Genomic DNA, 25,107 nt, shown 5'->3' with positions numbered 1-25,107 from the left:
GAGCCAGGGAAGCTATCATTACCCTCTGTCAACGACTAGGAATTACCTTGAACTGGGGAAAGTCTGCCTTGCTGCCCTCACAGCATGTCACATTTATAGGCGCAGAGCTAGACACCGTTCGAATGCGGGCGTTCCTGCCCCAAGAAAGGATAGGAATGTTGCAGAGTCAGGTTCACGCATTGTTACCCCTCAAGAAAGTTCAGGCCAGATGAGTTTTCCAGCTCCTGGGATCCATGGCAGCCACCATCATGTTAGTGCCTGTAACCAGATTACACATGAGGCTTCTGCAGTGCTCCTTTTTGCACAATGATCCTTTCAGGAATTTACCCTTTCCCACTTGATCCTACTCACGGATCGGTGCAAACAAGACCTCCATTGGTGGCTATGCTCCACCAATCTGGACGAGGGAAAACCATTTGTTCCTATGTTACCTGTTGCCACGGTGACAACGGACGCCTCCCAGATGGGGGGGGGGCATTATCCTGGCAGGACGGTCCAAGGCACGTGGCAAGATCACGAGGTACATCTGCACATCAATGTTTTAGAGATGAGCGGTGTTACTGGCGTTGCGAGCACTTCAGAGCTCTCTTCCTCTGGGAACGATTGCAATTCACTCGGACAACATGTCCATTGTGTGGTACCTAAACAAGCAAGGGGGAACCAGATCTTATCCCCTGTGCAGCGAGGCTATGCGAGTGTGGCAATGGGCAGTGTCTTCCCAACGGTTTCTAGTGGCAACGCACATTCCGGGGAAGGCCTGAGCAGAGCTATTCTGATGCCTTATGAGTGGTCCCTGAACAGCCGGGATGCGGAACAGATTTTCAGCAGGTGGAGTCAGCCTTGCTGCGATCTTTTTGCCAATCCCCTCAATGCCAAGTGCAGCAACTACTTCACACTGATCCCCCCATAGGGGGAGTCACCCAGGGACGCTGTAGTCCACGATTGCCCCCCCCCCCCCGGTCTGCTATATGCTTTCCCTCCATTTCCTCTTTTACCAAGAGTGATTCAGAAAGCCATATCCTCTGGAAGCAAGATGATTCTAATTGCCCCACACTGGCCTCGCCAAGTCTGGTTCTCCTTTCTTCATCAATACACAGTGGACAGTCCTTGGATTCTGGCCCCAGTACCAGACCTACTGACACACATGGGACAGTTCCATCCCTCCCTGCGGACCCTCAGGTTGACAGCCTGGCTACTCCACTTCCATCGTTCAGACTTCATTGTTTTTCACCTGAGAGTGCACATTTTATCCTTTTCTCATAAGTCTTCCACCAGGAAGATTTATTCCAGCAAGTGGAAAACATTTTCTATTTGGGCTCATGCCCAGGAACTGGACCCTTACACAGCCCCAATTCCTGCTGGTTTGGATTTTTTATCCATGCTCTTTCGGCAGGGTTCTGCTCCTGCTACCATTAAGGTCCAGCTGGCTGCTATTCCTAAATCTGAAGTTGGCACTTCATTTGTCAGCAACCTTTGGGATACGGATCCGATCTCGGATCCAAGCCGGCAACTTCTACCACAGCATAGATCCGAGCTCCTAGCTCCTCCCTTTACCCATAATCCCCTGCCAGCCCTGACTGACCTCAGATCTAGTTTTCCACGCTTCAAGCTACAAGCTAGGTTCCTGAGCTCCTGGTCTAGTCGAACTTTGTGAGGAAAAAAATTTTCAATTTTTTCCCCCATTTCTCTTTGTGTGAGTGTGAGCAATTGTTTAAGCATTCCCTTTAGCCCTTCTTTTAAATTTAATTTAATTTGTGATCCTTCTCCCTGCCCTTGCTGGTCGTACTGTGTGTGTGGTGTGTGTAGGGGTCTAGTGAGTGTGTTTCCTTTATTTTATAATGTCGGAGGCCCCTAAAGCCACTTTTTCGAAGTGCACCATGTGTGGCCATAAGCTTTCACCGGCGGATGGCCACACTCGGTGCGTTAGATGCCTTGGGATTGAACACCTGTCCTCTGGATGCGCAATCTGCGTGGCGTTCAACCCCAGGGCACTTAAGGACCGGAGGTCGAAGCCGATTCTGGCTGGCCTTTTGCCCCCAGATCCGGCTCCGACCTCCGGTGCTTCTGTGGCCGCTACCCAGCCTTCGGTGGCGGCCACTCCTGCCCCCTTCCTCCGGACGGGACTCAACCTCCCGCTTCGGCTCTGGAGGATAGGGAGGCCAGAAAAGCCAAGCGGAGAGAAGCACCATAAGCGGCGGGCCGAGGACTCCTCCTCCTCAGCCCCGCCCGCCAAACGGGCTTCTTCCTCCAGGGCTTCTGGGTCGCCTCCTCCTCGGCTCCGGTCCCCTTGCTTCTCACCGGGACCCGAGGAGGAGTTTACCCGGTCCCCGTCGAGGTCATCGAGGCGGCACTCCAGGCCTGCCTCGGTGGCCTCTTCAAGGTCCACTTTTAGTATGTCAGATGCAGACATGGACCGGATGATGAGGAGGTTCATCCAGGCCCAGCTGCAGATGGGATTGCTCTTGCCTCCTGCCCCTCTGGGGGGGAGCTCGACCCCATTTTTTGCTCCAATCGCTCCTTTTCCGACCTGTTTACCGGGTTCAGAACGTTCGGAGCCGAGCCGCGTTGGATCCGGGGGCGGGTCGTAGCCGACAGTGCTGGGCACTTCAGCTCCGACTGGTCCCTCGAGCTTGTCTGATCCGACCTCTCGGAGCTGAGGACCGAACTTTGGATCAGAGTGATTCGGTGTGCCTTTGGCTCCGTTCCGGTCGGAGTACATGGGTCCTTTGGATCCGATGGTCTCGGCCCCGGGTCCGATCCCCGCTTCGGATCCGATGGTCTTGGCCCCGGGTCCGATCCCCGCTTTGGATCCGAGTAGGAGCCAGCTCTCAGATCCGATCGAGAGCGGCTCCTCCTCGGCTTTCGCTGCAGTGGAGAGGGCACTGTTGAGTGCATCCGGGCCTCCGGTCCTGGCTTCGGCTCCCCCCTGCACTCCCTCTCAGGTGGTTCAGGCTCCCATCAACCCAGCCTTTGGGGCAGCCTGCTTCAACGCCTCTGGGTGTTCCTTCGGAACATGACATTGCCGGTGAGACTTCCTCGGACATCCCCCCCCGAGGAGGTTCCTCACAAGGCAAAGTGTAAGGGGAGGCACGTGGACTCCACAGTGTCCCTTACGGAAGATACGGACTTAGATGAAGGGGAAGACTCCCCAAGATCACCCCCCGAGGATGCCTTTTTTGGAGACATCATGGAAATGCTTAGGATAAGGGGGGGGTTGGTCTGCCCCCAAGGCTTCCTCCGATGAGTCCGTATTCCTAGAGGCGTTAGAGGCAGGGCCATCTACCTCTTGGGTGTCCCCTCCCCCCCGACCCCCTGGTGGACCTTATTTCCACCAGGGCTTGGAAGGAGCCGGACACTGTAGAGCCAGTCCCCAAGAGCCCAGATAGGATCTTGAGTGCCCCTGCAGAGAGAACCCATTGGAGCAGAGGTCCCCCCGTGGATGCCATGTTGGTGGCGGCAGCCACCAAGAGAGAGTTGGCTCAGGAGAGCTCCGCAGTCCATCCACCGAGCAAGGAGTCTCGTGCGATGGACTGCCTTGGGAAGCGGGCCTTCAGTTCAGCAACCTTCTCGATGAGGGCGCTGAACTATATGGCACACGTCATCCAGATGCAGTGGGATCTAATAAAAGAATACGCTGCTTCCCCCCCAGAGTCCATGTCGGAAGGGTACAAACAACTGTACTCCTCCCGAATGTCTACTCTATGTTCCATTTCTAACACCTCTATGCGGCTCTTGTTTCACGCCACTGAGGGAACCGCTAGAGCTGGCGGAGTCTGCCTGGTCATGAGGCGACAAACCTGGCTCTGACATTGTGACTTCTCGGAACCCTTTAAGGCGTCATTCGCGAATGCCCCCTTTGGTTCTGCACTGTTACTGTTCGCAACACTTTAGTCCAGAGCGAGAAAGACGGGAAGACACTGTCTGCCATCGGAGTCTGCTTCTCTGCTCCCCAGAGGTCCTTTTCCAAGAACCAAAAGGGTCAGAAGAAGATGTAGTTCTGGAAATTGCAGCAATCCCAGTCTGCTCCGGACAACCAGTCCTCTCGTGGCAGAGGAGGACAGGGAGGACGCCGCCCTAGAGGCAGAGGATGTCCCAGGAATTTTGGGTCCAGAGTACCCTTCTCTGAGAGACCCACGCAGAACCCCTGAGGGGTTGCCCGACTGCTCCTCTCTGGAGGCGGTCCGGGGACATTTTTCGAGGCACCTAGCAACATGGGAGTCAATACCGACAGATCGCTGGGTGCTTCATATAATATCCAGAGGTTACCAAATTCCCTTTATTGTAAACCCCAAAACCAAAATCCTCTCCGACGTACCACCCAGTCAGAGGGAGGTGGCTGCTACAGAAATTCAGCAGCTTTTACAAAAAAGAGCCATCCAACCCGTCCCCCCAGATTAGCTCGGATCAGGGTTTTACTCCAGGTTCTTTCTGGTGGGGGACTTGAGGCCCATCCTCGACCTCTCTCTCTTGAACCTGGCAGTCCCCAAAAAAAAGTTCCGGATGGTCACGCTGCAATCTATTCTCTCTCTGTTACGGGAGAACGACTGGATCTGCTCGATAGACCTCAAGGATGCGTACTATCACATTCTAGTGGACAGATGCTCCAGGGGGTTTCTCCGCTTCCAGCTGGGAGCCAGTCACTTTCAGTTCAGGACCCTCCCCTTCGGTCTCACCTCAGCCCCCAGAGTGTTCACCAAAGTCTTGGCAGCAATAGCAGCCCACCTGAGACTCCAGGGAATTCAGGTCTTCCCGTACCTGGACGACTGGCTCCTCATCGCCCCAACAAGGCATCTACTTTGTTCATGCAGGGATTACTTCCTCAATCTTGCTCCACGCCTAGGGTTGACTGTCAACATGGCCAAATCCTCTCTGGCTCCTACACAGGTAATAGATTTCATAGGGGCGAGATTGGATTCCAGACTAATGTTTGCTTTCCTGACTCCAGATCGGCTTCAGAACCTGAGGTTGCATGTACAGGCCATCCTCCAACTCCAAGCCCCAGCTGCGGATTTGGTCCTGAGGGCTCTAGGATCCATGGCAGCAGCAATTTCTCTGCTACCCTTAGCCCGTCTAAATATGAGGGTCCTACAGTGGACCCTCCAGGTGCAATGGTCCCTGTCCCGCAACACCCTGTCTCATCCTATTCCCCTAAGCAGGGCTTGCAGAAGGTCGCTCGTGTGGTGGCTCCAGTCCCCGAGCCTCCACACAGGACACCCATTCTCGATGCCTCCTCCCATCTCCACAGTGACCACGGACGCCTTTCGCCTGGGGTGGGGGGGGCACTATTCAGGCAGAACGGTCCAAGGCACGTGGAACGACATAGAGACCTCCTTACATATCAATGTCCTAGAGATGAGGGCGGTGCTTTTGACATTGCTGGCACTTCACAGCCTTCTTCTGATTGGGACGATTGCGGTACAAACGGACAACATGTCAGTTACAGGGGGGGAACCAGGTCTTATCCTCTTTGTCGCGAGGCCATGAGAGTGTGGGAATGGGCGATATCCACCAACCACTTTCTCACTGCAACGCACATTCCGGGACGGTCCAACATCTTAGACAGGCTCAATCGTACAATTCTGACCCCATACGAATGGTCTCTCAATCCTCTAGTAGCGGAGCGATGTTTGCCTGATGGGGGCAACCCTGTGGCGATCTTTTTGCCTCTCCCTCAAATACCAAATGCAACAGTTACTTAGCTCTGATCCCCCCTCAGGGGGAGTCCCCGAGAGACTCTCTAGTACATGCTTGGCCTCCCGGTCTTCTTTACGCTTACCCTCCACTGCCCCTGATGCTAAAATTTTTACAGAAAGCCAGTCGGTTGGGGAGCAAGATAATCCTCATTGCCCCATTCTGGCTTCATCAGACGTGGTTCCCGTACCTATAGTCTCACCTGATTCATCCGCCCTGGATTCTGGATCCCCTTCCGGATCTCATTACTCACCTGCAGGGTCTTCTGACCCCCAACCTGGTCAACCTCAAGCTGACTGCTTGGTTGCTCCAGTTCCACTCCTGATAAGGACTCCCGGAATCTCCTCAACAGTCAAAGCTATTCTAGTAGCAGCTCACAAGCCATCCATCAGAAGGGTCTATCTGAGTAATTGGAAACGTTTCTCCATCTGGGCTGAGTACCGTCACTTAGATCCTTTTACGGCGCCTTTAACTTCAGTTTTGGATTTCCTAACTACACTCTTTCATCAGGGGGCTAGCTGCTCTACAGTCAAGGTACAACTAGCAGCGATTTCGCACTATCATGTAGGGCATGAGTCGGGCCCTCTTATTACCTCCAAGCTCTGTAAAGCTTTTCTCAGGGGTACCTTTCTCCTTAGACCTCCTGTCCGGGAGGTAGTACCCCCATGGGATGTATCTTTGGTTCTACAGGCCTTGACAAAGCCCCCTTTCGAGCCGGCGGCCACGGTTGATCTTAAATACCTCTCTTGGAAGACGGCTTTTCTGGTGGCCATTACTTCAGCTAAAAGAGTCTCTGAACTTCAGGCTCTCTGTGTCAAACCACCATATTTGGCCTTCCATCAGGATAGAGTTTACCTCAGGATCAATCCGTCCTTTCTACCTAAGGTATCTTCGGAAGCGAACATTAATCAATCTATTAATCTTCCTGTGTTCTTCCTCAACTATCAGAACAAAGGAGAGTATCAACTGCATTCTTTGGACGTGCACAGACAATTGCATTTTTATATTAATCGAACTGCTGGTCATAGACAATCCGACCAGTTTGTCTCCTTTGCAAAAACCAATTTAGGCAAGTCAGTTTCTAAAGTTACTCTATCACAATGGATAGCTAATTGTACCCTCTTGGCATATCACAGTTCGGGAAAGCCTGCACCTCAGGGAGTCCGCGCTCATTCTACTAGAGCCGTTGCTACATCGGCTGCGTTTAGATCTAGGGTTCCCTTGGATGATATTTGTTCCGCAGCCACTTGGGCTTCATCTCATACCTTTATCAGCCATTACAAACTGGATGTTGTCTCCAGAGGTAGGGCGTCCTTTGGCTCTGCAGTGCTCCGGAATATCCTTCCATAAAGGCCACCCAAGATTCAGGTAGCTGGGGACTCTGTCCCAAAGGTTGCTAACAAATGAAGTGCCTACTTAAGATTAAGAAGTTATGTACTCACCATAACGTTCCATCTGAGTAGGTATCATCATTTGTCTTCAACCATCCCCCCCTCCTTCCCCCTGACCTATAGGATCTGTATTAGATAAGCCCCTTCCGGGGCACAGTGACAGTGGTTATATCGGGCAAACTTGATTTGAGGTCAGTCAGGGTTGACAGGGGATTATGGGTAAAGGGTGAAGCTAGGAGCTCGGATCTGTGCTGTGGTAAAAGTTGCCGGCTCTGATCCGAGATCAGATCCGTATCCCAAAGGTTGCAGACAAATGAAGATGCCTACTCAGATGGAACGTTATGGTGAGTACATAATTTCTTATTTTCATACCTCTTACGAGCCCTCTCTTATGGCCTATAAACTCTGTAAGGCCATTTTGAAAGGCACCTTGTTACTCTGGCCTCCTGTGTCAAAACCTATCATGCCATGGGATTTAAACTTTGTTTTGCAAGCCCTGACTTCCCCACCTTTTGAACTGGCTGCCACCTGTGAATTAATGTTTCTGTCTTGTAAGACTGCCTTTTTAATAGCCATTATATCAGCCAGACGGGTGTCAGAGATTCAAGCTCTTTCCATCAAATCCCCATATTTAATCTTTCATAAGGACAGGGTTTCCCTGAGACCTAATCCCTCCTTCTTTCCTAAAGTAACATCTGCTGTTAATCTCAATCAGTCTTTTGAGTTGCCAGTTTTCTTCCCTCAATTTTCCAATAAGGCAGAGTTTAAATTTCATCAGTTGGACGTACACAGGCAATTACTATTCTACTTCCATGGGACAAAACAACTCCGGAAGTCCGACCAACTGTTTGTGTCCTTTTCAGAAAGTAGAGCAGGTTCCCCTATTTCTAAGATTACAATTTCCAGATGGATTTCAGATTGTATTTTCTTTATCTATTCGTCAGCAGGCAGAAATCTACCGTTCCCCGTCAAGGCTCACTCTGCCAGGGCTATTTCCGCTTCGATGGCTTACCATGCCAGGCTATCTTTGGATGATATTTGTGCTGCGGCCACGTGGGCTTCTCCACACACCTTTATTACTCATTACAAACTATAGATGTGGCTTCTAGGGGCCAGGCTTCTTTTGGTTCAACAGTTCTCCGGAGTATCTTCCTTTGAGCCTCCCAGGATAGAGGTGCTGGGGACGCTGTCCCATGAGTAAGAATGTAGGCGAGATTGGACCTCATAACATCAAGAAGTTATGTACTCACCATAACGTTCGATGTATGTGGTCCATCTCGCTTCACATTCTTACGTACCCTCCCACCTGCCCCCTTCCTGGAGGATCTGGAGGCGATAATTGGTCTTGAGTACCCTTCAGTATTAGTTGTTTTTTCTTTACTACCCTGGATAGTGTTCTACCTTTCTGGATTGTGGTTGTGCATGAGGTGTGACTGTGGATTGCTGCAAACTAAATCTGGGGCTATGGAGCAGTGCAACATGGGATACCTGTTGAGCCCAGCCAATTAGAGACTTCGTGCTAGAAAATAAAAAGTTGGCCGAGTCAGAGCCGATACTCTGCTCTGAACCCGTGAATAAGAATGTGAGGCGAGATGGACCACATACATCGAACGTTATGGTGAGTACATAACTTCTTGATCTGAAGTAGGAACTTCATTTGTCAGCAACCTTTGGGATACGGATCCGATTTCGGATCCGAGCCGGCAACTTTTACCACAGCATAGATCCGAGCTCCTAGCTCCTCCCTTTACCCATAATCCCCTGCCAACAACCCTGACTGACCTCAGATCTAGTTTGCCGTGCTTCAAGCCTACAAGCTGGATTTCGAGCTCCTGGTAGTTCAGTGAATTTTGTGAGAAAAACTTTGCCTTTTTTATTACTTTCTCTTGTGTGAGTGTGTACAACTGTTCAGGTTCCCTCTTTTATATCTTTTGTGTAAATTTTTTTCCTCCCTACCCTCGCTGGTTCGTAGTGCGCGTTTGTGGTGTGTGTAGGGGCCTAGTGAGTGTGTTTTCTGTACACCATGTTGGAGGCCCCTAAAGCCATATTTTCAAAATGCACCAAGTGTGGCCATAAGCTTTCACCGGCAGATGGCCACACCCGGTGCGTTAGGTGCCTTGGGGTTGAACACCTCTCTTCGGGATGCGCGGTTTGTGCAGCGTTCAACCCCAGGGCACTTAAGGACTGGAGGTTGAAGCTGATCCTGGCAGCCCCTTTTGCCCCCGGACTCTGCTCCGGTTCTTCTGTGGCCGCTACCCAGCCCTCGGTGGTAGCACCCCTGTCTCCCTCCGGTCGGGACTCAACATCCCGTTTCGGCTCCGGAGGAGAGGGAGGCCAGAAAAAACAAAAGGAAGGAGAAGCACCATAAGCGGCGGGCCGAGGGCTCTTCCTCTGCCCCGCCTGCCAAGCGGGCTTCTCCATCCAGGGTTCCTGGATCACCTCCTCCTCTGCTCCGGTCTCCTTGTTTTTCACCGGGACCCGGGGAAGAGGGGACCCGGTCCCCATTGCGACACTCTAGGTCTGCCTCGGTGGCCTCGTCGAGGTCCACCTTCAGTATGTCAGATGCAGACATGGACCGGATGATGAGGAGGTTCATCCAGGCCCAGCTGCAGATGGGAGTGCTCTTGCCTCCCCCCCTCCGGGGGGGGGGGGAGCTCGACCCCATTTTTTGCTCCAATTGCTCCTTCTCCATCCTGCTTCCCGGGTTCGGAGCATTCGGAGCCGAGCCGCGTCTGATCCGGGGTTGGCTCGGAGCTGACAGTACTGGTTACTTTGGCTCCGACTGGTCCCTCGAGTTTGTCGGATCAGACCTCCCGGAGCAGTGGGCTGAGCTTTGGATCCAAGGGACTTTGTGTGACTTCGGCTCTGTCCCGGTCGGAGCACACGGGTCCTTCGGAGCACACGGGTCCTTCGGATCAGAGGGTCTCGGCCCCGGATCTGGTCCACGCTTCGGATCCGAGTGGGAGTCGACTCTCGGAGCCTATCGAGAGTGGCTCCCCCTCGGCTTTCGCGGTGGTGGAGAGGGCACTGTTGAGTGCATCCGGACCTCCGGTCCTGGCTTCGGCTCCCCCCTGCACTCCCTCTCAGCTGGTCCGGGCTCCTATCACCCGGCCTTCGGGACAGCCTGCTTCAGCGTCTCTGGGTGTTCCTTTAGAACGTGATATTGCTGGTGAGTCTTCCTCGGACAGCCCCCCCCCCCCCCGAGGAGGTCCCTCACAAAGCCAAGTGTAAGAGGAGGCACGTGGACTCCCCAGAGTCCCTTACGGAAGATACGGACTTAGATGAAGGGGAAGGCTCCCCAAGGTCACCCCCCGAGGATGTCTCCTTTGGAGACATCATGGAAATGCTCAGGATTAGGGGTGGGTGGTCTGCCCCCAAGGCTTCCTCCGATGAGTCAGTATTCCTGAGGCGTTTGAAGCAGGGCCATCTACCTCTTGGGTGTCCCCTCCCCCCGACCCCCTGGTGGACCTTATTTCCACCAGGGCTTGGAAGGAGCCGGACACTGTAGAGCCAGTCCCCAAGCGCCCGGATAGAATCCTGAGTCCCCCTGCTGAAAGAACCCACTGGAGCAGAGGTCCTCCCGTGGATGCCATGTTGGTGGCGGCGGCCACCAAGAGAGAGTTGGCTCAGGAGAGCTCTGCGGTCCACCCGCCGAGTAAGGACTCTCGAGCGATGGACCGCCTTGGGAAGCGGGTCTTTAGTTCAGCAACCTTCTCCATGAGAGCGCTGAACTATATGGCACACGTCATCCGGATTCAGTGAGATCCAATAAAAGAATACGCTGCATCCCCCCCCAGAGTCCATGTCTGAAGGAGACAAGCAACTGTACTCCTCCCGAATGTCTACTCTACGTTCAGTTTCCAACACCTCTATGCGGCTCTTGTCTCACGCCACTGAAGGAGCCGCTAGAGCTGGCGGAGCCGGCCTGGTAATTAGGCGCCAGGCCTGGCTCCGACATTGTGACTTCTCGGAACCCTTTAAGGCGTCATTCGCAAATGCCCCCTTTTATGGTTCTGCACTGTTTGGCAAAACCGTTCGCAACACTTTAGTCCAGAGCGAGAAAGACGGGAAGACGTTTTCTGCCGTCTGAGTCCGCTTCTCTGCTCCCCAGAGGTCTTTTTTCAAGAACCAAAAGGGTCGGAAGAAGATGTGGCTCCGAAAATCGCATCAGTTCCAGTCTGCTCCGGACAACCAGTCCTCTCGTGACAGAGGAGGACAGGGAGGACGCAGCCCAAGAGGCAGAAGGGGTCCCAGAAATTTTGGGTCCAGAGAACCTTTCTCTGAGAGGCCCACGCAGAACCCCTGAGGGGTTGCCCGGCTGCTCCACTCTGGAGGCAGTCGGGGGGCGTCTTTCGAAGCACCTAGCAATGTGGGTGTCCATAACAACAGATCACTGGGTGCTTCATATTTCCAGAGGTTACCAAATTCCCTTTATTGTAACCCCCAAAACCAAAAGCCTCCCCGACGTACCACCCAATCAAAGGGAGGCAGCTGCTACAGAAATTCAGCAGCTTTTGCAAAAAAGAGCCATCCAACCCGTTCCCCCAGATCAGTTCGGATCGGAGTTTTACTCCAGGTTCTTTCTGGTGCCAAAAAAGACAGGGGACTTGAGATCCATTCTCGATCTGTCTCTCCCCTGAACCTGGCAGTACCCAAAGAAAAGTTCCGAATGGTCACTCTACAATCTATTCTCCCCCTATTACGGGAGAACGACTGGATGTGCTCGATAGACCTCAAGGATGCGTACTACCACATTCTGGTGGACAGACGCTCCAGGAGGTTCCTCCACTTCCGCCTGGGAGCCAGTCACTTTCAGTTCAGGGCCCTTCCCTTCGGTCTCACCTCAGTCCCCAGGGTGTTCAAAGTCTTGGCGGTTATAGCAGCCCACCTGAGGCTTCAGGGAATTCAGGTCTTTCCGTACCTCGACGACTGGCTCCTCATCGTCCCAACAAGGCATCTGCTCTGTTCAGGCAGGGATTATTTCCTCAACCTTGCTCCACGTCTAGGGTTGACTGTCAACATGGCCAAATCCTCCCTGGTCCCTACACAGGTAATAGATTTCATAGGGGCGAAATTGGATTCCAGAATAATGCTTGACTTCCTGACTCCCGATCGGCTTCAGAACCTGAGGTTGCATGTCCAGGCCATTCTCAGACTTCCTGCTCCACCGGCAGAATTGATCCTGAGGGCTCTAGGGTCCATGGCGGCAGCTATTCCTCTGCTGCCCCTAGCCCGTCTAAATATGAGGGTCCTGCAGTGGACCCTCCAGGTACAATGGTCCCTGTCTCGCAACCCCCTGTCCCATCCTATTCCCCTAAGCAGGGCTTGCAGAGTGTCACTCATGTGGTGGCTTCAGTCCCCAAGTCTCCACATGGGATGACCATTCTCGATGCCTTCCCCCGTCGCCACAGTGACCACGGACGCCTCTCGTCTGGGGTGGGGGGGGCTATTCAGACAGAACAGTCCAAGGCACGTGGAACGACACGGAGACCTCTTTGCATATCAATGTCCTATAGATGAGGGCGGTGCTTTTGACATTGCAGACACTTCACAGCCTTCTTCCGATTGGGACGACTGCAGTACAAACGGACAACATGTTGGTTGTCTGTTACATCAACAAACAGGGGGAACCAGGTCTTATCCTCTTTGTCGCGAGGCCATGAGAGTGTGGGAATGGGCGATAGCCACCAACCGCTTTCTCATTGCAACGCACATTCCGGGACGGTCCAACATCCTAGCAGACAGGCTCAATCGTTCAATTCTGACCCCGTACAAATGGTCCCTCAATCCTCTAGTAGCGAAACAAATATTTGCCCAATGGGGGCAACCCTGTTGCGATCTTTTTGCCTGTCCTTCAAATACCAAATGCAACCGTTACTTCGCTCTAATCCCCCCTCAGGAGGAGTCCCAGAGAGACTCTCTAATCATGCTTGGCCTCCTGGTCTCCTTTACGCTTACCCTCCATTGCCTATGATGCTGAAACTCTTACAGAAAGCCAGTCGGCTGGAGGGCAAAATGATCCTCATTGCCCCATTTTGGCCTCGTCAAACATGGTTCCCGTACCTGTGGTCTCACCTGATTCATCCACCATGGATTCTGGATCCACTCCCGGATCTCATTACTCACCCTCTGGGTCTTCCGGCCCTCAAGCTGACTACTTGGTTGCTCCAGTTCCACTCCTGATGAGGACTCCCGGAATCTCCTCACCAGTCAAAGCCATCCTAGTAGCAGCACATAAACCTTCCACCAGAAGAGTCTATCGAAGTAAGTGGAAACGTTTCTCCATCTGGGCAGAGCACCATCACTTGGATCCTTTCACGGCGCCTCTTACATCAGTTTTGGATTTTCTAACTACCCTTTTTCATCAAGGGGCTAGCTGCTCTACAGTCAAGGTACAAGTAGCATTGTCATGTAGGGCATGAATCGGGCCCTCTAATTACTTCCAAGCTTTGTAAATCTTTCCTCAAGGGTACCTTCCTTCTCAGACCTCCAGTCAGGGAGGTAGTACCCCCATGGGATTTGTCTTTGGTTCTCCAAGCCTTGACTAGCCCCCCTTTCGAGCTGGCGGCTACGGTTGATCTTAAATACCTCTCTTGGAAGACTGCCTTCTTGGTGGCCATTACTTCAGCTAAAAGGGTCTCTGAGCTTCAGGCTCTGTGTTAAACCACCGTATTTAGCCTTCCATCAAGATAGTTTACCTCCGCATCAATTCGTCCTTTCTGCCTAAGGTATCTTCGGAAGCTAATATTAATCAATCTGTTAATCTTCCCGTGTTCTTTCCCAATTACCAGAACAAAGGAGAGTACAAACTGCATTCCTTGGATGTGCACAGACAATTACGCTTTTATATTCATTGAACTGCTGATCATAGGCAATCTGACCAGTTGTTTGTCTCCTTTGCCATAACAAGTTTAAGCAAGTCAATTTCTAAAGTTACATTATCATGGTGGATAGCTAGTTGTATCCTCTTAGCGTATCAGAGTTTGGGAAGGCCTGCACCTCAGGGAGTCCGAGCTCATTCTACTAGGGCCGTCGCTACTTCGGCGGCTTTTAAATCTAGGGTTCCCTTGGATGATATTTGTTCCGCAGCCACTTGGGCCTCATCTCATACCTTTATCAGCCATTACAGACTGGATGTTGTCTCCAGAGGTAGGGCATCCTTTGGCTCTGCAGTGCTCCAGAATATTCTTCCATAAAGGCCACACAGGATTCAGGTAGCTGGGGACTCTGTCCCAAAGGTTTCTGACAAATGAAGTTCCTACTTCAGATTAAGAAGTTATGTACTCACCATAACGTTCCATCTGAGTAGGTATCTTCATTTGTCTGCAACCATCCCCCCCCCCCCTTCCCCCTGACCTGTAGGATCTGTCTTGGATAAGCCCCTTGCACAATATCAATGGTTATATCGGGCAAACTTGATCTGAGGTCAGTCAAGGTTGGCAGGGGATTATGGGTAAAGGGAGGAGCTAGGAGCTCGGATCTATGCTGTGGTAAAAGTTGCCGGCTCGGATCCGTATCCCAAAGGTTGCAGACAAATGAAGATACCTATTCAGATGGAAAGTTATGGTGAGTACATAACTTCTTATCACAAGTACCTAACTTTCATTTATTTTCCTAATATTTTGTATGCATAGTTCTCAACCAATCAGGGGCAAATCTAGAAGTAATCGGAGACGGTCAGGGACACTTTTAAAATATTAGTACGGTTAACCTGAGACACTGTCAGAACATAAAAATGTAAATTAATATTCATTTTTGAAGTAAAAGGGTAAAACTTTTATTGTCATTATTTAAGTATAATTGACCACCTTTTCCCCAAATGTCACCAAATTTTTAGGAGAGATTAAGAGCGACTGCTAAAATTTGAGTCAAAACCAGGGAGAATTGAGAGGTCTGTTTGTATTTGATTATGGGATGCTTTACTTGAAAATAAAATGACTGTAGTGTGGGCTTTGAGTTGATTTACATTTTGAGCTTTACTTTGTTAGGTGAAGGCATGGACTGGAGGAAGGGTCTGTATTATATAATCGAAGACTCAAAACGTCGACTCACCTTTAGTTCATTGAACGGCCAAATAAATTTCTTTCCAAGGGAAAGAAATCGGTAGGCCAACAATGAACACCACAAAAAAATAAACACTTTTAATTGGGGAGCTTTGCCCCACACCCCCAAACGTGGGGGGCTGTGTCCTCCCATACCCCTAACTAAATATTCTAACTCCGAGATAACACTGCCGTCAGGGAAAGGGCAGATGTAACCGTCAGGGAAAGGGCAGATGTAATGGAACGGCCAACCAGTTTCTTTCCCTTGGAAAGAAATCGATGATTTGGCTGTTTGATGAACTGCAGCTTCGAAATTTGTGTCGACTAAAGGTGAGTCGACATTTTAAGTCTTCAAACATATGATATAGACCCCTGGAGGAAGGCATTATACAGAAAAACAGTGAAATATTGGCTGAGGTATTTTAATTTCCTTGTGCTGCTGTCAAAGAAGCCACGTCTCTGCATCTGAACAAAAGCTTTTTTAAGAGATAATCAGAGTTGTATTTCATAACTGGGACCGTGACTATATTAGACTGCTCACTGTTTGTTCCTTTCTGAGGTAAATAAGTCTGTGTTTTGGATGGATAATTGCAAAGCTTCAGCTTTCAGAAACTGAGTTTGCCTTGTGTGTGTACCTGATATATAGCAGAGTACCTAGCTATTCTGGCACCTTGGGGCTTGTACCCCAGTTAGATGATAGTGGTATAGTGTGGAATACCATTCTGAAGAAATTCTAGTAGTTATGCAGCCCTTTGTTTGAGCACTCATGTAACAGTATTGTAAAGTAATGGCCATATTCTTTTTGTTCTGATCCCTAGAGTAGACTAATGCTATTAAACATCACAGGTAATTACTGAGTTAAGTAGTCTTTCATTGTTTTTAAATGCCTTTTCATATTGTTTCAGACTGTATTTGAAATTTCAGTATTGTATCTACTTTGATCTTGTACTTGCATTCTGTTCCCTCAGTAATTCAACTTTATTGGCATCACCATATTCACTGCTTCTTTGAGCAAGGTCTAAGAGCCTAAGCTGATTATGTAGTGTGGTCATTATTGCCAAATCGTTAGGAAAATGTTTGCAGTCCATTGGGATTGGTGGGGACTGAACATTTTCTGCTGGCTTGCATACCTCAGAAAATATTCTAAACTTGGACTATAGCCCATGGTGGAGACCAGGGCCTCTAGCCTTATCACTGTTTGGGGAAAAACACTGACAGATTGACTGTGGGCAATTTCTTTACTGATATCCTTGCACTTGGGGTGGGACTGTTGATGGGGCATGAACAAAATGGCAGGAGCACATTCATTGTATATAGAGTGCATCACTTACCTGCATTGAATTCCCTAAAATGTCTGTTTCATTTGGCTGTTAGCGTGTTATTAAGCAAGAGTATGAAAGCATGTTCTGTACAGCTTGATGCCTTAAACCACCTCCAGCTAGTTCCCTTCAAAACAAGTGGTAACACATTCGCTGTACTGATGGACTAGTATTTACTAAAGGAATGCTGTGCGTAACTTAAACTGAAATTTTTGTTTCTTGTTGTATCCTGCACCTTATAGGATCAGAACTTAAAAGAAGAAATAGAAAGCCTTCAGAAAAAATTAAAGACATCAGAACGACAAGAAGAACAACTAAAAAGAGTTTTTGCAAGTAGAAAGGAAAAACTGAGACAGTTTTTGACAAAAAAGGAGCAGAAGAAGCAAGCATATGAACAAGATGCTCAGAAGATACTAGAGTATGACATTTGCTTCAGTTTTTTCAAGTTACTAAGAAAACATTTGAATGTATTTCTTTGTTAGCATTAATAAGATGAAAACTGATCTCTTAGCACTGCAAGATGAAAACTAGTCTCAATAGTCTTATAAAAACGTCTGAATGTTATGTTGTCCTATCTTGCCTTCATTCTTACTGGATGGATTCGGAGCCGATCCTCAGCACCGACTTGGCCAACTACATTAACTCAGTCTCTGACTTGGCTCGTGGCAGAATAGGTATCCCATCATGCAGTGGTGTAATTCCCCAGATCTCATTTGCCACTTTACGAGTTTGGGTGCTCTCTCCTTGGCTATGGCTAAGTTCTTTAAAAACGTATATTTTTTCCATTAATTTAGCAGTAATATTACTTATTAGTAGTTTAAATAGTGGTTGTTACATAGTTTTCAGTGTGCTGTTGTTCCGAGTGATGTTTAATCTTTGCTATTGTGTGGTTGTTTGTTGGCCATCGTTAGTTGCAAGGCCTTTTATTCTATATTTCCCACCTTTTTGTAGTGGTGTAGTTAGGAGTTACAGTAGAATAAGTTAGTGTGTATTCCATTTCTCTGTTTTATTCAGAAAGCTAATTACCTGTTCTGTGTCTTCCTCGTTTATAGCTCTGTCTGTTTCAGTTAGAGGGCCTAGTGCCCGTTTAACTTAGAGGGCAGAGCTTTTTACCTTGTTCTTTTCTTATTGGATGCGCTGTGTTATAGTTTTATCTAAACGTTTAAATTTTTTGCGTGTGTTAGCTTTTTATAGAGGTGTATTTAGGCTTTACTTTTTGTTGTACAAATTCTGTTTCCTTCTTAATATGTCAAAGAAAACTAGAGAAAAGGAGCCTGAGCCTTCAGGTTTTAAAAAGTGTCAGAAATGTTCTCAGAAGATGTCCATCACTGATGGACATAACATTTGTGTTTATTGCTTGGGGGCCATTCACCTCCAAGAGACTTGTACATTCGGTCATTCTTTAACCTTTCATGTCTTGCAGGAAAGAAAGAACAAGCTGATTCTCAAAGGGTTCTTGAAACCTTCCTTTGATGAGGCTCTACAGAGCACTTTTTCAAGCAGGTCCCCTTCCTCTAAAAGTGATGAGACTACAAAACGACCATCTCCTGCTTCTTCAGCTCATTTAGAACCACCACAAAAACTGGCGAAGACTTCTGATGCATCGACCTCCTCAGCTCCACAGCCTTCAGAACCAAGAGAGATCATAGATTTCGAGAAATCGAGTCCTTCGGCTCCACGGCCTTCGGAGCTGAGACTACTTTTCAGAGCCGGTCCCCTGATCTGTTACCTGTCTCCCCTACCTTGAGATCTCCCTTATTGGAGAGATCTCGCTCACCAACCCTCTTCTCCAGGTCCTCTAGGAGCTTATTGGGCAATAATACGGACAGGGTGGTGGGCAGACTTTTGAAGTCACCAGCGCTGGCTAAATTGTTTTTGGCTCTGACCAAGCCGGTTCCGGAGCCATCTAAGGCTGTTAACATCCATGACGATTCCTCCTCCGAGCCAAGTTTGGACCTTCAGAGCCAGAATGCCACGTACCTCTTGGTGTAGAGTCTTTGGTATTGAGACCCCTTCAGGAGATTTTGGAACCGGTCCCTGCTCCGACACTCTCTGTGCCGTCTGGGGTGTCTAGGAGCTGAAGTTCTCTGGTTGGCTCTGGGGGGAGGGAATCTCAGACCTGAGTTTCTTCGGTTCCGAGTTTATCTCTTTTTGCTTCAGCTCGGTTGAGCTTCACTCCTACATCAGCCTCGGAGTTGATCTCTGTGGTGCCGGGGATTCCTCTGTTCCCTCGGAACCAGAGGTGTCCTCAAAAGCCGGGGGAGATCTGCGTTTGAGCTGATGTGTGCTGTCCCCTCCTACAGCTCTACACAAGGATACTGGTATTCTTCCCTCCAAAGCACCGGCGTCTGTCCCGGCACCACCCCATCCACAGGACAGCAGAGATTCAGAGCCTCAGGGAGCCCCATTGGGCAAACCCTACTCTTCCGAGAGCTCCCCAGAATACCTTTCGGAGGAGGCTCCTCAAAAGAGAACATGCAAGAAAAAGCATATAGACTCCCCTGGCGAGCCCATCACCTCTGACACCGATCTCTAGGAGTCAGAAGGGTCCCTACAGTCATTCTCTGACGATATCTCCTTCGCAGATATCATAGATATCCTGAAACAGAGAGGCGGCTGGAAGTCCATCAACCCTTCTGATGAGGAGTCTGTGTACCTGAAGGCTTTTGGATCTCAACTTTCAGCCTTCTGAATGTCTCTGCCTTTCGACAAGCTATTGGAGTTGGTTAGTTGAAAGGTGTGGAAGTCACCAGACACTGTGGAACTAGTCCCTCGGAGGCCAAATAAGTTCTTTTCAGCACCTTTGGAAAAATAATTTCTCATGAAAGATGTTCTTGTAGATGCTATGGTGGTGGCAGCAGCCACCAAGAAGGAACTTTCTGAAACATCATCTGTCCATCCACCAAACAAGGACTTCTGGTCAGTGGACAGATACGTGAAGCATGTTTTTTTATCAGCGACTTTTACCCTTAGATTGCTGAACTACCTTACACACTTTACGACCTTACACACTTTACGAGACTACAAAGAGATCTCCTGAAAGAGGAGATGCTCTTCAAGGTTCATTGGCTGTGGGGCTGTCAAAAAAGGTCACCTCTCAGCTATCTACCTTAAATTCCATCGTTAACTCCTCCATAAGACTAATATCCTATGCAGCAGATGGAGCAAGCAGGACATCAGGTTCAGGAGTTTCCCTGAGGAGGCACTCCTGGATGCACTTGTTTAACTTTGCGGAGCCTTTCAAATCTACCATTACCAGCGCCCCTTTTGATGGTTTCTCACTTTTTGGACCTAAAGTCAAGGACACACTTAACCAGATGCAAGCAGGGAAGGAAAACTCTCTCTGCCGTTGGGAGTACATTTTTCCGACCTTCACGATCTTACCCTAAAAGTCAGAAGAGTGGGAAAATGTGGTTCAAAAGATCACAGAGAGCTTTTCAAGATGCTCGAGGTGAACCCTTCCCCAGGAGCAGAGAGGGAGGCAATAATGGTAGACGTACTAGAGGCAGAGGGTGTCCGCAAAACCAGGGTGACCGTGATTCCTTTCACGGTCAGCCCTACCAGCACTCCTGAAAGGAGGCCCATCTGCTGTACTCTGGAGGCAGTTGGGGGATGGCGTATCTTTGTACCCAGAAGCCTGGTTTGAGATATCACAAGAGACAAGTGGGTACAAAGTATAATATCTAGAGGCTATTCCATTCTCTCTTACCATCCTGCCCCACAGATCAGAACAATCCTGGATGTTCTACCCAGTCAGAGGGAACAAGCAACTGTAGAAATTCAAAAGTTGCTAGACAAAAGAGTCATCCAAAAAGTCCCTACAGACCAAATAGGATTTGGAACTTATTCAAGATTATTTTTAGTGCCAAAAAGAACAGGGGACTTGAGACCCAATTTGGATCTCTGCAAATTAAATGAATCTGTAAAGAAATCCAAGTTACGAATGGTGACACTGCAATCAATTCTTCCCTTTTTAGGGAAAGACTATTGGATGTTCTCAATAGACCTCCAAGATGCGTACTACCACATAAATGGACAGAGCATCAGGAAGTCACTTAAGCTTCCGGCTGGGTGCCAGTCATTATCAGTTTCAAACTCTGCCCTTTGATCTCACTACCACCCCCAGAGTGTTCACCAAATGCATGGCAGTAGTCATAGCTCACTTGAGACGTCTGGGATTCCAAGTGTTTTCATATTTAGATGACTGGCTCCTAACTGCCACCACCAAGCATCTACTTCAGCAGGCGAGAGAGACTACTCTTCAAACTTGTTCTCGATTAGGGATTACAGTCAATTTACAAAAATCTGCTTTATTGCTCTGTCAGCATTTTACATTCACAGGCGCAGATCTTGGCACAGTCTCCTTGATGGCACGACTTCCTCCAGACAGGGTTTCTGTTCTCAGACAACAAATAGCCATCCTTCTACCCAGGAACAAAGTAAAGGCAAAGACAATTTTGAAAGTCCTAGGAACTATCACCTTAGTTCCCCTAGCCAAAATGCATATGAGAAATATTCAATAGCTCCTTTTTGCTCAGTGGTCATTACAAGAACTTCCCATATCTCACCAAGTCATAATCAGACTCCTACAAGAGAGATCTCCTATGGTGGCTTCAGTCCGACCATGTGACCATCGCGCAACCTTTTGTGCCACAACAACTGGCAGCTACAGTGACCACGGACAACTCCCAGGTAAGGGGGGGCATTATCTGGGAAGGACTGTCCAAGCCAACACAAGGCCCACCTGCACATCAGTGTCCTAAAGATGTGAGCTGTGCTTCAAGCACTGCAGGCACTTCAAACCTCTCATCCACTAGGAATGATTGCAATCCAGTCAGACAACATGTCGTTAGTCTGGTACATAAACAAGGAGGAACCAGATCAAACCCCCTTTGCGAGAGGCGCTGAGAGTATGACAATGGGCGATCTCTTCCCAATGCTTTCTAGTAGCAATGCATATCCCAGGGAAATCTAATGTGATAATGGACAAGCTCAGCGGGGCAATTTTAATGCCTGATGAGTGGTCTCTGAATCAAAACATAGCAGAGGAGATTTTCTGAAAATGGGACAAGCCTTGCTGTGATCTTTTTGCCACACCCATGAATACCAAATAAAGCAGCTACTTTCCCCTAATTCCCCCTCTAAGGGAGACCCCGAGAGACGCACTTGTTCACGATTGGCCCTCAGGACTTCTGTATGCATTTCCCCCTTTCCTCTCATACCCAAAGTCATCAAGAAAGCAAAATCCTTGGGAAGCAGACGGATTCTCATTGTTCCATACTGGCACCGTCAGATTTGCTTCCCCTTTCTCTGGCCTCACCTACAGGAGAAACCCTCGTGTCAGGAACTCTTCATCCTGCTCTTCAAACCCTCAGTTTGACAGCATGGCTGCTCCACTTCCAAACTTAGGCTTCAAGACTTCACATCAGCAGTAAAACACTTTTTGGTATCCTCTCACAAGGCTTCTACCAGAAAGTTATATGCTAGTAAATGGAAGAGGTTCTCCTACTGGGCACAAGCAAAAAATATTGATCCCTTCTCTGCCCCAATAAGCTCAATTTTGGAATTTCTTGCAGAACTTTTTCAGCAAGGCTCTGCCGCTGCTGCAATTAAAGTCCATCTAGCTGCAATATCTAATTTTCACATTGGTGAATATACTCCTAACCTGATGTCACACAGATTGTGTAAAGCATTTTTAAAAGGCACTTGTTTATTGAGATCTCCCATAAAAGAACCTCTCTCTCCATGGGATTTGAATTTTGTCCTGACTTACCTTACATTACCTCCTTGCGAGCCCTCATCTTGTGATCTCAAATTCCTTTCTTAGAAAACTATTCTACTAGTACCCATTACATCTGCAAGAAGTCTCGGAGTTGCAAGCTCTATCAGTCAAGCCACTATATTTCATTTTCCATAAGGGTAGAGTATCTCTACATATTGATCCATCCTTTGTGCCAAAAGTTTGTTCCTAGACCAATCTAAATCAATCTATAGAGCTCCCAGTATTTTTTTCCCCAGTCGTAGCAACAAGGCAGAGTACACACTTCACCAATTGGATTGACAACTTAGATTTTTAGCTACATAGAACTAAACATTTCAAAAAAAACAAATCCGTTCATTTCCTTCTGTGAAGCAAAAAAGGGCATGCCAGTTTCAAAAATTACGCTTTCAAATTGGCTTTCAAATTGCATTACCTTTATATACCCCTCAAATAACAGGAATTTACCATTCAAAGTTAGAGGCCACTCGACCAGAGCATTAGCAACATCCTCTCCTTAACTGGCCAGATAGTCAATGGACAGTATTTGTGCCACTGCTATGTGTGCACATCCCCATATGTTTATTACTCATTGCAAAGTTGATTTGGCCTCCATGGAAAGGGCTTTCTTTGGTTCCACTGTGCTCAAAGTTTTACTCCCGTGAGCAACCCAGGGAAATACTGCTAGGGACGCTGTCCCATCCAGTAAGAATGAAGGCGTAATAGGGCAACATAACAAAGTTATGTACTCACCATAACGCTCCATGTTTGTTGGATAAAAAAGCTTGGACATCACTCCACTGGTCACCCACAAGTAAAAAATAAAGTCAGTTTTATTAAGTGTTTTTAATCTCTCGTTATAGAGAGACTTCTTCAGATATCAGACATGTACATATGCAAAGTTTAAATAAAAAAGGCATCAATCATGTGACACAACACACACCTCCATTTAAAGACACCCTTCCCTATGACATCCACATATTAACTATAACATTTATTTCAATATTTTACAAGTAATGCCTTAAATATACTCTTACTAAAATATTTAGCCTAAAAGTCATAATCAACATTATTTACTTCATGTATATTTTATTTTTAATGTCTTCATTCTGATGAAAATTAAAATATTAAAATAATTTATCCTGACCCATTCTGTCCACATGACAGCACCTTACGACCAGAGGGTATGGACTCACTCACACCTTTCATGAGTCTACCTCTCTAGATTTTTCAATTTAAGAATACACAGGACAGAATACACTTCATTCAATCCTGGAAAATGGCAGGCATCTGTACGAAGCTGCCACCTCAATTCAAGTTTCTCCAACATTAATGAATTGGGACCACCTCTTCTATTTGAATTCACACAGTCAATAGCTCTAAATTTGAGTGTATGATCTGGAAATGCTTCAACATGTCTAGCTAGGGCACTTTCTTTTTTCATTTTGGAAATATAATATAAATGCTCATATACTCTTTCCCTTAATTTGCGGCCTGTTTTTCAAATACAGAAAGATGGACAGTGTTGGCACTGAGCCATATAAACTACTGCTGTACTCTGACAGTTAAACTTATGTTTGGTCACATATTTCTGTTCCCTCAATGTGAAGCATTGGCCAACCTGCATGTGTTTGCAAAAGTTACACATATTACATTTCCCCATACCAGTTTGTGCACCTTACACCTTTTGTCTTGCATTGTAATATATTTTTCAGGTTTTGCCCTCGTTGGAACACTATTCTTGGTGCTTCACAGAATTTATGCCTGAGAACATTGTCATTCATAATTAATGACCAATTTCTGTTAATAAGGGAGTATAAAGCTGGAGAATTGACACTATATCTAGTAATGAGGGCTGTAGTACTGTATTCTCTCATCCTTGGTACCATACTCATGTCCCCCACATTGTTACCTCCTATCGTACCCTTAATGCACAAAATTGGTTTGTAAAAACCACTGGCCTTATTATCCTGGACTTCTATAATCAATTAATTGATTAGTTGTTCTGGATCAAATCTTACCCTAAACATGTTCCTCAGGTTATTGCATTCCAACACAAATTCATCATCACTGGTCACCATCCGAGCAGCTCTTACTAATTGCCCCTTGACTACTGAACGTTTTTGATGTAATGGATGGCAACTAGGGAAGTGAAGGAATGTATTGGAATATGTTTCCTTCCGGAAAATTTGTGCACAATAACTGTTGGTAATGATGTCTTTCCTGAGGTTTACGTCCAAATAGGCTATTGATTCAGTGCTGAAAGTAAATGTGAATGTAAAAAACTGGGTTGTATTGTTAAAATAAGTAATCGTATATGTAGCTTGTTTTTTGTCCCCATTATAAATCATAAAAATATCATCCAAGAACCTAGTATAATGGATAATCCAGTTGGCAATCTCCTCATTGTTTCTCACAAAATGCCACTCCCAATATGCCATTACTAAGTTCGCTAGGCTGGCACCACATGGTGACCCCATGGCTACCCCAACTTTCTGCAAGTAATACTTGTTGAAAGTTATGAAATTCTGTGCTAGCACTATGTCTATGAGTTCACATATAAGAGAAACTTCATCCTCAGGTTCTCATTTACTGCACATCATATAGCTTACCCATTCTACTCCTACATGAGTATTAGAAGAGTATAGATCTTTTACGCCAACTGCGATAAAATTATAAATGGGGTTAAACTTTATTGCATTAGTACAAGGGACAACAAATCGTAATCTGTTTCAGCATCTCAGAGGGCGAAAATGTAGGTTACACAGGAAAATGCTCACCCGAGCAGTTTTAGGTATGGAATGAGTTCCTCTGAAGCCGCCCAACCTTCCTATTCAGCAGCAGCAATGAACAACAACTTGAATCAACCAGGGCGAGGTACAAGCCCTACCAACGAAGCGAGGACC

The 25,107-nt window shown here is 47.9% G+C and overlaps 1 protein-coding gene across 1 annotated transcript in view; it reads left to right on the top strand.

The window, feature by feature from the left end:
- NUF2 (NUF2 component of NDC80 kinetochore complex) overlaps positions 1 to 25,107 on the top strand; it is a gene marked incomplete in the record, with an annotated part of 506,946 nt that overhangs the window by 297,892 nt on the left and 183,947 nt on the right. Inside the window, 1 exon segment of the mRNA XM_044088667.1 lies at positions 16,686 to 16,861. Coding sequence (XP_043944602.1) covers positions 16,686 to 16,861 — 176 coding nt within the window.

Source organism: Protopterus annectens, chromosome 11.part0 (assembly GCF_019279795.1).
Source record: "Protopterus annectens isolate FY-2018-M chromosome 11.part0, PAN1.0, whole genome shotgun sequence".
NCBI classification, from domain to species: Eukaryota; Metazoa; Chordata; order Ceratodontiformes; family Protopteridae; genus Protopterus; species Protopterus annectens.
The sequence above is the reverse complement of the archived record's forward strand: the minus strand, read 5'-3'. Positions and strand labels throughout refer to the sequence as shown.